The 13,329-nt window shown below is 39.6% G+C and overlaps 1 protein-coding gene across 2 annotated transcripts in view; it reads left to right on the top strand.

Moving 5' to 3' along the window:
* tgfa (transforming growth factor, alpha) overlaps positions 1 to 12,345 on the top strand; it is a 37,106-nt gene extending 24,761 nt beyond the window's left edge. Inside the window, exons 5-8 of one of the 2 annotated variants that reach the window (XR_009064426.1) lie at positions 7,127 to 7,276; positions 7,369 to 7,478; positions 10,421 to 10,553; positions 10,646 to 12,345. Coding sequence is in view for 1 of the 2 variants with exons in the window: in XM_057846301.1 (XP_057702284.1) it covers positions 7,127 to 7,276; positions 7,369 to 7,478; positions 10,421 to 10,428 (268 nt within the window). In the remaining variant the exon portion in view is untranslated. Of the gene's footprint in view, positions 1 to 7,126; positions 7,277 to 7,368; positions 7,479 to 10,420 lie in introns of both variants that reach the window. The other variant, XM_057846301.1, reaches the window with a different exon arrangement.
* Positions 12,346 to 13,329: the final 984 nt, after the last annotated feature.

Below are 13,329 nucleotides of genomic sequence, written 5' to 3'. Positions count from 1 at the left end.
CTAAATTACCAAATGTACTTTTTCAAAAGTTATACCTAAGCTCTGATGAACATCAATATGAAACCTGTCATGCCATGGTGGGTAGATTCAAACTACCTAATGAGAAAACAAACCATGGAAAAAGTACAGTAATGTATTGAGCAATGTTTGGCTGGAAGACTTTGCCAAGTGAAATAATTTCTGCGAACAGTAAAAAACATTTAAGTTCCTTCTAAAGAGGCATTTTATTAGTAATGAATTCTGAATTTGAAATAACTAACCACCATTAGCCTGAGAATTTCTATGAACATCAGGAAAACAAAGACTGGGTCCTTTCTGTACATGTACATATACACTCACCAGCCACTTTATTAAGTACACCATGCTAGTAACGGGTTGGACCCCCTATTGCCTTCAGAACTGCCACAATTCTTCGTGGCATAGATTCAACAAGGGGCTGGAAGCATTCCTCAGAGAGTTTGGTCCATATTGACATGATGGCATCACACAGTTGGTGCAGATTTGTCGGCTGCACATCCATGATGCGAATCTCCCGTTCCACCACATCCCAAAGATGCTCTATTGCAGGGGTGGGCAAACTGGTCCTCGAGGGCCGCAGTGGGTCCTGGTCTTTGTTCAGACTTATTCAGCACAGACAGTTTAGTCAATGAGGTATCAGTGGAAACAAGAAGCACCTGACTGAAATCTGCTGATTGCACTTGTAAGAAACCGGATTGGTGAAAGGCTGTCCTCATGATGGGTATGAACAAAAACCCGCACCCACTGCTAGAGGTGTGCATCGACACCGCCCTCACGATTCGATTCGATTACGATTTGGAAGGCCACGATTCGATTCGATTCGATTCAGAGGGTCACGATTCGATTCGGTTCGATTCGGCAATGCATTGCGATGCATTAAAGCCTGGGATGCATTAAAATTCTAAAGCGAAGCATATTTTTTGTGAATCATGAGCCAACACAAGCGGACAGACGTTAAACAACTTTTTATTGGCTCTTGTGTCACTCCTGGTCGAAGTCAAATGAAAATAGTATACTTTCATATATATCTTTTAAAAAAAAAAAATCAGATCACAGCATTTAATTAGTGCTTATAATGAGACCAGGGCTTTCTCTTTTTTTTTTTTTTTTTTTTTACACACAGTAGCAGCCTTTCACACAGTGCAACATCTGAACTCCTGTGCAAAATCAGTAATAACAGTCACTGTATTTTAGTCACAACGACCCATCAATAAAAATATTCAAGTAAATATTAAAGAAAACGACAAAGAAAATATTGTAGTGCAGCAGCATCTTTATCGCAATATCAATCCAGGGATCACTTCAGTTGCAAACAAAACATAAACTAAATTGCAATGTAGAACAAAAGTAAAATGTAGGCCTAGCCAATCTTATATCTATAATATTTCTCGCTCCCTCTTTCTCCGTTTCAGCCATTGTTATGTTATGTATCTCTCTGCTCTCTCGATTACAACTGCGCTTGTCTGTGACGTTACTCCGGTAAGGAAGCGGATTTGGGTTCCTCGTCCCCCCTGCATAGAGGTTAGATCTTGTGCCCGAACCCGACCCGACCCGAAATGTTAAGCATTCACGTTTCGGTGGGTCGGGTCGCCGCGCCGGACTAATAAAGTATTTTTTTTTTTTAAAAATGCGCAGAGGGCTGTGGCGCAGCCCTCTTTTTCTTCTTCTCCTCCCGTTATTTCGTTGTGTGAATTCTTTTATAATTCTCATAAATATATGTAGACTGTTTAAATATTGACTAAACGTTTTTTTTCTGCCAACTGAGAATTCGATACGAAAGACACTTTTATTTACGCACACAAAGGCAAATGTGATCCTTTTGAATCTTCTCCTCTGTGTGTCTGTAAAACCGTTTTTTTTTTTTAAATCAAACTTTCCCAGCGTTATTTCGTTGTGTAAATGCTTCTATAAATTTCATAAAAATATGTAGACTATTTAAATATTGAGTAAACTTGCGTTTTTTTCCTGCCAACTGAGAATTCGTTACGAAAGACACTTTTATTTACGCACACAAAGGCAAATGTGATCCTTTTGAATCTTCTCCTCTGTGTGTCTGTAAAACTGTTTTTTTTTTTTTTTTTTTTTTTTAATCAAATTTTCCCAGCGTTATTTCGTTGTGTAAATGCTTCTATAAATTTCATAAAAATATGTAGACTATTTAAATATTGAGTAAACTTGCGTTTTTTGTCTGCCAACTGAGAATTTGTTAGGAAAGACACTTTTATTTATGCACACAAAGGCAAATGTGATCCTTTCGAATCTTCTCCTCTGTGTGTCTGCAAAACCGTGTTTTTTTAATATTAAACTTTCCCAGCGTTATTTCGTTGTGTAAAGGCTTTTATAACTCTTATAAAAATATGTAGACTATTTAAACAGTAAGAAAACTTGGAAGAAATGAAAATAAATTCCTGCTGCTGCTGCGTTTTTTTTTTTTCCGCATCACTCGGCTCGGGCATGCAAATCTATAGTTAATTGATCTGGCCGGTCGGGCTTCAATACCAACGGGCCGTGTCGGGTTGGGCTGGAATTTTTTAGGCCCGATCTAACCTCTACGGGCTTGCTTTGAATGTAAAGTAGCTCTCTCTACAGGTAAACATGACAATAACAATACAAATGGGGAAACCAAATCCATTGCATCACCGGAATTGCGCAGGGAAGATTTTTGAACGTACTTATATATTTTAAAATGCGCTGAATCGATTCAGCGTGTTGCCCGCATCGAATCGAATCGTCCCTGCCCCGCATCGGGATGCATCGCCGCATCGATTATTGTTGACACCCTTACCCACTGCGGCCCTTTGTGGAATAGTTTGCCCACCCCTGCTCAATTGGATTGAGATCTGGTGACTGTGGAGGCCATTTGAGTACAGTGAACTCATTGTCATGTTCATGAAACCAGTCTGAGATGATTCCAGCTTTATGACATAGCGCGTTATCCTGTTGAAAGTAGCCGTCAGAAGTTGGGTACATTGTGGTCATAAAGGGATGGACATGGTCAGCAACAGTACTCAGGTAGGCTGTGGTGTTCCAACGATGCTCAATTGGTACCAAGGGGCCCAAAGAGTGCCAAGAAAATATTCCCCACACCATTACACCACCACCACCAGCCTGAACTGTTGATACAAGGCAGGATGGATCCATGCTTTCATGTTGTTGACGGCAAATTCTGACCCTACCAGCCGAATGTCGCAGCAGAAATCGAGACTCATCAGACCAGGCAACGTTTTTCCAATCTTCTATTGTCCAATTTCGATGAGCTTGTGCAAATTGTAGCCTCAGTTTCCTGTTCATAAGGAGTGGCACCCGGCGTGGTCTTCTGCTGCTGTAGCCCATATGCCTCAAAGTTCGACGTACTGTGCGTTCAGAGATGCTCTTCTGCCTACCTTGGTTGTAACGGGTGGTTATTTGAGTCTCTGTTGCCTTTCTATCAGCTCGAACCAGTCTGGCCATTCTCCTCTGACCTCTGGCATCAACAAGGCATTTCCGCCCACAGAACTGCTGCTCACTGGATATTTTTTCTTTTTCGGACTATTCTCTGTGAAAATCCCAGTAGATCAGCAGTTTCTGAAATACTCAGACCAGCCCTTCTTGCACCAACAACCATGCCACATTCAAAGTCACTCAAATCACCTTTCTTCCCCATACTGATGCTCGGTTTGAACTGCAGGAGATTGTCTTAAACCATGTCTACATGCCTAAGTGCACTGAGTTGCCGCCATGTGATTGGCTGATTAGAAATTAAGTGTTAACGAGCAGTTGGACAGGTTTACTTAATAAAGTGGCCGGTGAGTGTACATGCATGTAATATATAGGTATGTATAGAGATATATGTAATGAGTATGTCTATGTACTATATGTGCATTTACATGTAGGGGTGTGTGTGAGTGTGAGTGTGTGTGTATGTGTGTGGATAGGGAGGGAGGGTGTGGGTATGGGTTTTATTTATTTATTTATTTTTTTCTGTATGCATTTTTGTTGGTGATGTGAGCACTGGTGTAAATGTTTTGCACGGAGCAGGCTGAATTGACTCCAGGAAGAGTAGCTGTACTTGTTACAACTAATGGAGATCAAAATAAATAAAAAAAGAAATACAAACCTTGGAAACAGTGGTCCTAGCTCTTTTCAGGTCATTGACCAGCTCCTGTTGTGTAATTCTGGGCTGGTTCCTCACCTTTCTAAGGATCATTGGGACCCCACGAGGTGATATCTTACATTGGGCTCCTCTCCGATTGAGATTGACCGTCATGGTTAGCTTCTTCCATTTTCTAATAATTGCTCCAAGTTCCAACAGTGGACCTTTTTTCACCAAGTTCCTTGGCAATTGCTCCTTAGCCCTTTGCAGCCTTGTAGAGGTGAACAATTTTGTCTCTGGTGTCTTTGGGCTGCTCTTTGGTCTTGACCATGTTACAAGTTTGACTATTACTGATTTAATGGGGTGGACAGGGGTCTTTATGCTGCTTTTGACCTCAAACAACTGCATCTAAATCAGGATAATACACAGAGTGGAGTTGGAGTTTTAACAGGGGGACTCACAGGTCTTTCAAAGTCAGAATTCTAGCTGATAGACAGGTTTTCAAATACTTATTTGAAGCTGTATCACACAAATAAATTGTTAAAAAAATCATGCATTGTGATTTCTGCATTTTTCCTCTTAGATCATCTCTGTCACAGTGGACATTCACCGACAATGAAAGTTTCAGACTCCTCCATGATTTCTAAGCGTGAGAACTTGCAAATAGCAGGGTGTTAAAACACTGTACTTATTTTCTTCACAGTTCTTCTCTTCTGTTCTTGGAAATGTTTTCAAAGTATTTCTCAAAGGTGCTCTAAAGTGTTTTTATTATTATTACAGTATATTATTATAGTATTATTTTTCATGACCTATGATGCCAGTTTACCAGTTTTGGACAACAATTTGTGTTGGAACTTTCCAAAATGTCATTTTTTAGGTTAGTCTTTTTGGGTTCTTCTGCAGGCAAATGGATGATCATGATTATGATGCTAACTTTTTCCTATTTAATTATTGAAATTCTAACTCTGACTGGATCTGGACAGGATCTGACTGGCAATCAGTGGAAGGGTGTGTCGGCTGCAAGCTCGTGGCCGTTGGCAATACTTGTAGCGCGCTAGTGATGAGATGCAAACTACAATCATTCTTCAATGACGGCAAGCGTCGCTATTTCACATGACACAAAATGAAATATTTGATCAATTGCCACTTTCTAAGTGGGGTTTTACGCGCGCAGAGAGGTATTATTTCAGGCAGGATGCAAAATTTTGCTTCCTGATTCCAAAATGCTTGGATATTTCTCCATTCAAAACATTCACTCATTTAACACAGACATACTTACACAGTGCATCAGGGCTGGAGGTCTTTGTTGTGTCGCAGATGTCAGGAGGCGACGGACATAGTAGACGGAAAAAAAACAACTGAGAACCAGGGCAAGGAAGCAGACTCCAGGTGAATAGCAATCTGAGCTAAATGTCTCAGTGACAAAAACAGGAACTGGTTGTATTGTATGATTGTATGATTGTATTGTGATAAACCACAAGAAATGTACTTTTAAATACTGCTTTATTTTGTATAATGTATGCTCGGTACTTGGTGCGGCTCAGTCTGTGAGAGAGGAACTGGCAGACGCCTTTCCTGTTCGCTTCCTCAGAGCTCCCGAAAGCTGCAGAGGAAGAATGAGGTGGGCAGGTACTTGAATAACAAGGCAAAATGTTACGCCACAGCGGAATCAATATTTAATCCTGCTGTTTGCAGAGTGATTACAGTGATTGTAATCAAATATCGGAAAAAGTACATAGACAAAACGCTTCAACCAGGGCACACTCTTATTTTGACATGAAACGGTGGGAAATATTGGATAACAACTTGGTATCAAATGCAACTGCTTAACACAGCACAACAACATTTGGCCATGGTTAATCTATCATTTTGCCATTGTTGATTTTGAATATCGGGCGCACTGTACTTCTGTTTCCAAGAATGCCGTGCGTGTAGCATCACAGCTCCAGGCTGTGACGCTGCACATAGGGTAGCAAAAGCGCACCCTGCTCCAGTTGCATTCACAAGAGAAGCAGGGTGCGCTCAAAATGTACCGAGACCTACGATTTTTGAGCCGACCAGAGTTTGTTTGTTTGGTCCGAAAGAGAGTTCGGATGTGTGTTCACATTTACAAAATGAAGCGGACTATCTGAGAAAAAGAACTTTGGTCCGTTTTAAACGGACCAAACAGTGCTAGTGTGAAAGCGCAACTTTCCACAGCCCAGTTGATAACATGTTATTTGGATGAATTGTTTGAGAGGTGACCTTGTGTCTGGGAAAAATTACAGCACACATTGGAATCTTATCAAAACTGAAGCATGGTGGAGGATGCATCATAGTATGGCCGTGCTTTGCTACCTTAGGCCCTGGACAGCTTTCTTTCAAAAAAATTAAAAAAAAAATCATAATTTTTTTTATCATGACGTTTTGCAGAAGAACATATCATTTATCCAAAAAGATCCCAAACACATCAGTAATAAAAGATGAAAATGGCTTAAGAGTAAGTACATGGATGGTTTAGAGTGGCACTGTCAATGTCCTCATCACAGTTTGGTTGATACAATAACAAAAAAATTATCAGGATACTAACAGTTTTAAATGGGAAAAAATCCTCCTGATGACAGTGGGGATCTATTTGCAACTACAGGACTTGCCTGCTTGAAGTGATCATTGCCAAATTATGTCAACCAGTTTTAAAACTAAATAGTTTGTATTTTCCCTTTCCTGTCAAGGTTTGCGTGTTATGCAAGGTTTGCGTGCTATTTAAAAAAAGTATGAAAACATATCAGGGTGTGACGTATTAGTTTAAGTGGACACCATTTATTCTTATAATTTAGATGATCAAACTACATTTCATGACAAGTTTATGCAGAAATAAAAGTGATGATCCAGGATTGAGTCATATGACAATGTTGTCGCAGTTTGTGTTGATTATTAGATAAAGGTTTCGACTCTTAAGTTTTAAGTGTTTAAATAATTGAGCTAAAAATCTTTTTTGAATGATTTTTGTGAGCTTGTGTGAAAGGTAATCATTCCAATCCATCTTTGATGTTGCAGATGCCATCCAGGCTTTGTTGGGATGAGATGTGAGCATGCGGACCTGCTGGCTGTTGTGGCCACCAAAAACCGTCAGCAAACAGTTGCCACCGTGCTGGTGTTGTGTGTGATTGGATGCGTTGTTATCATAGTGGTGTGCGCATTGCTAAAGTAAGCAGCATGCATGAATGATGTGTTGTCTATAACACCCACTCACAGGATGTAATGACTTGTGCGTTCATTTTCATTGCTCCTCGCTCCAGTTGCTGGTGGAGGCGGGAATGCCGAAAGAGGAGACGCCCTCATCACTTCATTCCAGAAAAGTCTGTTTACACACAGAAGCACAGAGCACCATGCTATCCTTCTGAAAGCGGTACCTCATTTCTGTTTTTGGCCAACTTCTTTATGTGTACATTAACATAACTATTCGAGCATTGACTTGAAATTACCCTCACAGATGTTAGCTTCTAAGCAAAGAGAAATTACAGAAAGCAAGTGTAGGGGAGTGAAAGAAAAATAAACATTACTTCCGGTCGCATCAACCCAGAATGCACAATGGCGGGCATGAATAGTGCCAGCTGATCTGTATTTTACAGTTGCCCTCATTGGGCTGGATTTGGTTGTGCCGTACTTGTCTCTGACCACACCTGCTGAAGAAGCCTACAGTAATATCACCTCAGCAGTGCAACAGCTCTGACAGATGCAGATCCTTTAAACTTGCTGCACACTGAAGAATCAGCTTTGAAGTTTGTTTCACAGGAAAGGTTTAATCACACCAAGTATTCCCAGATTTTGGTACCAAAAACCCCCAATTTGAATGAACTAAGAATGTCCGGGGAAACACATTTTAACTATTGTTTCATGATCCATGCAACGTTTCGTCACAATTCATCATCCTACAAATTTAAAATATACGACTGCCCGGCTTCTCTACTGGCTGACTCGAAACCTACTGGAAACAATAAGCCTGCAGTTAACTAATGCAGTTAATCAGCCCTGAGACAAAAAAAAAATGGGAAAAGGCCTTCTAAGGATGAATGCGTACGTAGAATATACCTAAAAAATTTAATGTTTATTCATCCATAAATAACAGAGGAGTAGTAATTTTAAGTCCGTAGTGAATTACGTAATGCAATTAGTTAGCCCCGATATAAAAAAAACCAGCCCTGAGATAAATAAATAAATAAAAAATAAGCTCTGTGGATCGATTGGTATCCATCCCTTCTACCTAGTCTGTACCTACCAAATTTCATAATAATTCGTCCACGAATAACGTAGCAGTAGCAATTTTAGAGTGTTCCCCCCAACAACAGCAAAGTGAGTTAATGAGATCACCCTCCCGGTGGTCTAGAAATTGGGCTCAGACGATCAATGCAAATTCATCTTTAGAATATAAAGTCATGTGAAAAAATTAGGACACCCCAATAAATATTCAGTTCTTTATTAAAAAACGTTCACATATCAATTTCTAATCTTGCTTTTCTTTATCTTTGGAAAAGAAAGTGATTTAATTGCAGGTAAACAACAAAAATTAACATTGTTTTACTCAATAAACCAAATATATCAACAAAAATGAATATTCTAACTGAGGAAAAAGTTAGGACACCCTACCACCTAATAGCTAGTGTTACCCACTTTGGCTGAAATAACTTCAGTACGAACACTTGCCAACTACCAGTCTTTGACATCTGTCTGAAGAAAGCTTGCCCCACTCCTCAATGCAGAATACTTTCAGCTGTGAGATATTTGAGGGGTTGCTTGCATGTACAGCCCACAGCATCTCAATGGGATTAAGATCTGGACTTTGACTCGGCCACTCCAGGACTCTCAGTTTCTTCCTTTTCAGCCAGTCCTTGGTGGATTTATTGGTATGTTTTGGGTCATTGTCGTGTTGCAGGGTCCAGTTTCGCTTCAGCTTTAATTTTTTTTCACAGATGATCTCACATGTTCCTCAAGCACCCGCTGATACACAATAGAATTCAGGGTGGATTCTATGATGGTGTGCTGGCCAGGTCCTGCTGTAGCAAATCATCCCCAAACCATGACACTTCCACCTCCATGCTTCATAGTTGCTATGAGGGTATTTTCCTGGAATGCTGTATTGGTTTTACGCCAAACATGTCCTCTGTTTTGGTGTCCAAATAATTCAATTTGAGATTCATCTGTCCAAAGAACATTATTCCAGAAGTCCTGGTCTTTGTCTACATTCACTCTGGCAAACTTCAGTCTGGCCTTCATGCTCTTCTTGGAGAGCAAAGGTTTCCTTCTTGCACACCTCCCATGAAGGTTAAACCTGTGAAGTCTCTGATTGTAAAGGCATGCACTTTCACATCAACAGTAGCAAGAGCCTGCTGTAGGTCCCGTGATGATATTTTAGGGATTTTGGAGACTTCTTTTCGCATCTTGCGGTCTGCTCTCGGGGTGAACTTGCGTGGACGGCCAGACCTGGGCATGTTGGTTGTTTTGAATGCCCTCTACTTGTAGACTATTTTCCAGACAGTGGAATGGCTGATTTTACATTCTTTTGAGATCTTTTGAAATCCCCTACCAGACTCATAAGCATCTACAATTCTCTTTTTTGAAGGCCTCAAACAGCTCCTTTGATCTCACCATGATGTTTTCTCTCACTTCAACAGTCAGGGGCACACCAAACTAAATTTGAGGTTTAAATAAGGCAAGCCTCCTTCAAAATACTGGGTAACGATGCTCTAATCATGATGTGATACCCCTGTGTGTGATTTTAGCCATTTTAAGTGGGATTTAATGTGGGGGTGCTCTAATTCCTCACAGAAAATGCATTTATTTAAAATTACATTTTACAGATTTATTAAAAAAAAAAAAAAAAAAAAAAAAAAAAAGTTTTATTTTTGTAGCTCTATATCTTGAATCTCTCAAGATTGTTATAATTGATAATACATACCCATAAGAGCAAATATGTTAGAACACACACAAGCTTCCATTGGGTGTCCTAATTTTTTCACATGACTGTACCTACGGTACTAAATTTAATTCTGATACGTCCACAAATAATGGAGGAGTAGCAATTGTGTTGGTTTGCTCAACAACAAGACGAAAAAGAACAATTTGAGTGACCTTTTGAGCCTGCCTCCAGGTGGTCTCATAATTAGAGTGACTTATAGTCCTGAAAATACGGTATGCAGTCAGTGCTGTAGTGCCCATTGCAACGGATTTGCTGTGTGGCAACAACTTCAATGATTTCCGGTTGTATGATCATTGTCACACTTATTTATTTTGGTTATGTTCCACCAACCAAGATTGTAATATTCAATGAATTCATGTTTGTTTTCCTTCCAGTGGTGTGATAGGATACCGATGTGGATCCTGATCCTGGTGCTTCTTTCAACTGTCAGGTGTTAAATCTGCCTCCCAAAAATTACAGAGAAAGAAGCGGTGTCTTCGGTGCGACTGAGGCAGGACACAAAATAAGGTAGGACGTTCCTTCGCAACGCTTTCTGTTGACTTTGGACTTTCTGCGAGGTGGCAAAATGGAAATTCCCTCTATCCTTGCGTGGAAATAAGCACGGAACTGTTTGAAGTAGAGGATGAAGCAGCTGCCAAACCATGATTACCGTTTCTTCACAAGAGGTCTACGTGGACATGAATCATCCTGTGTGGATTTGGCAAAAAAAGGAGGGGCCTAAGGAACTCCAGGACCATCCAAATTCATTGACCTAAATTCCTATTTATGTCTTTTATTAACTTTGAGCACTTTTCAGAACGACAAGCACGATTGATGCTGATGCTTTAAACTACATTTTTAGTCTTTTATTTTAAGAGAGAAAACACATTTCACTGGACAAATTGGGGATTGATGGACTGAATGGATGAAGCTCGGACGTGGAACGCCTTTCTTCAGATGTGATTAATCTAAGAAATCCCACCAGGATAAAATTGTGGTTGTGGGGCCTTGGCTAAACTGGAATGTGTTCTTTCATCACAAATTTTACATTAAAAAGACGAAGAGAGAGGGGAAAAAAATCCAAAACACACACTCATATAACACATGGGTGGTTGTCATTCTATGGTGGCTTTTAATTCAATGGCACTTTTCTGCAATATTGCTCATATTTCCTAAAATCTGCACTTTGGATTCACAGATTTTCTTGCTTTGGTGCACATATTTATTAATATTCTCTACTTGAGTGATGTGTTTTGGCCTCACTTCTGATTTGAATTTAATAGTTTTAAAGATGGCAAATATGTGTGTATTTACATATGTAAAAAAAAAAGAACCTCCAAAATTGGCGAAGGGATTAAAACAATAATACCTGTCGAGCTGAAAACGATGCAGGAAAACAATACAAAAAACTCTTGAGATGTGGCAGCTTCTACCATGAAATGAATGTTTTGGTAATACAGATGCCAAAGGAGAGTGAGGGGGTAAATGCATTTATTTCTGTTTACAGTGTCTGATGTTTGCAGAGTCCTTTTGTATGTCTCCTTTTGTGGGCATTTTTGATGTGTGAAATCGTGTAAATGTATACACATTCAATGTTTTAGATTTCGGTGCATTTCCACTATAAAGAGGGATCAGTGGATCGTTATTATTTGGTTTGTCACTTTTGTGGTGTCTCAGTTGCTTTATCTGCATTTGTTTTCAAATGATGGATTAAAATTGCAAATATCTGACTGACCTTTTCTCTTCACTATGAATTTTTAACCCTTTAACACCGTACTTGTCGGCCGCGACAGTTATGCATATCATCTGTAAAGCCTCGTCACCCTGTAATTACATCACCCACGTGCCGCTGGTCGTTGTCATTTGAAAGTGATGAAGTTGAGGTCCATGTCAGTTATTACTTAAGTCAATTGACCGAGTAAAACGGGAAATAATGTCACTTGAGTTTTATAGTTTTATTGCCCTTATAAATAAGCATTAAAACGCTGCATGGACCATGTGTTTATGTCCATATTTCCATCATTTCTTGTCCTTTTTCAAAACCGAAAGCACCACAAAAAACTACATATCCCAGGAGCCATTGTGAGGTCACGAAAGACGGACGTAATGTGAACATTTTTAAGAAATTGCCGAGGGAGGCGAGGTAGCGAGTGATGGCCGGTTGGATTAAACAAGCAACTTTGAAACGTGCGGACTGAATCAAAAGCTAAATTTAGCGCAAGCTTATGCATTATTTAATTAACTCAAAGAGGATGGGCCAAAGTTGTCGTTGCTTTCACCGGAAGAGTGAGTCGGCGAGTGAGAAGTGACAGCAGTGCGCAAATGGCGGAAGAGTGGGCTGTGTGACGAAGCCCTTTGTCCAATTCAAGGGGAAACTGATTGGCATGCCTGAAAAAATTGAACTACTAGTAGTTTATTGTCAATATTTTTGAAAGACTGTTTTTCAATGTTTGATTTTTTTTCCCCCCACTGTCAATCTTTTCAATTTGTCTGCAGATGTGTGTGTTCGAGAAGCTTGATTGTATGTATATACTTATGATGAGGTGATGGGTGCAAAACTTAACCTCACAAAAAGATATCCTCCAGACCCTTTTTGTGTTTTGTGGTATATTTATATGGCGGAAAACACTCAGGTGACTTGAAGTTCCGCTCTTAGACCCCCAATTTGGCCAAATTTCAAAATTGTCCTATATGCATGTGTGATACATCATTGGAAAGCTTTTATATCTGTTTTCTGGCGGGTGGAAAATTTTGAGCTGGAGAACATTTTTAAAAGATTTTTTTTTTTGTAAAACCCTAACTTGAGGTGAGAGCATGCGAGAGCATAATTAAAGACACCATGATTTCGACGAGATATTATTGTGTACTTATTTCGATCCAAAAACTCTGCGTAGCATGTATCACCCAGTGTCAGGACACAGCTGTGAATGGACACAGCCGGACTTTTGGGGGATTTTATGGGTGAAACACAGTAGTATAACGAGGGTAGCGATGCAGAAATTGCAGACATCAAGGAGTGGTCCAGATTTTCATTTTCAAATATTTACCCTGTTAAACGTTCTTTTTCAATTTTTCTTGGTTTGGATCGATTATTTTCGTCTAAAATATCGGGCAAATTGCGACAGTAAAAAACAAACAAACAAACAATTAAGCGATAGTTATGAGGTAGATACCCGTGACCTATTTACAGACATTATTTTTTTCATTGTGACGTAATTTATTTAAAAGTTTAAAATATGCGAGTGAATAATTTTTTAAAGTCACTTTTTTTTTTTTCAAGTAAAGATTAAACATCAATTAATGA

Source organism: Corythoichthys intestinalis, chromosome 9, assembly GCF_030265065.1.
Source record: "Corythoichthys intestinalis isolate RoL2023-P3 chromosome 9, ASM3026506v1, whole genome shotgun sequence".
NCBI lineage: Eukaryota > Metazoa > Chordata > Actinopteri > Syngnathiformes > Syngnathidae > Corythoichthys > Corythoichthys intestinalis.
This window is presented reverse-complemented; position numbering and strand designations above follow the sequence as displayed.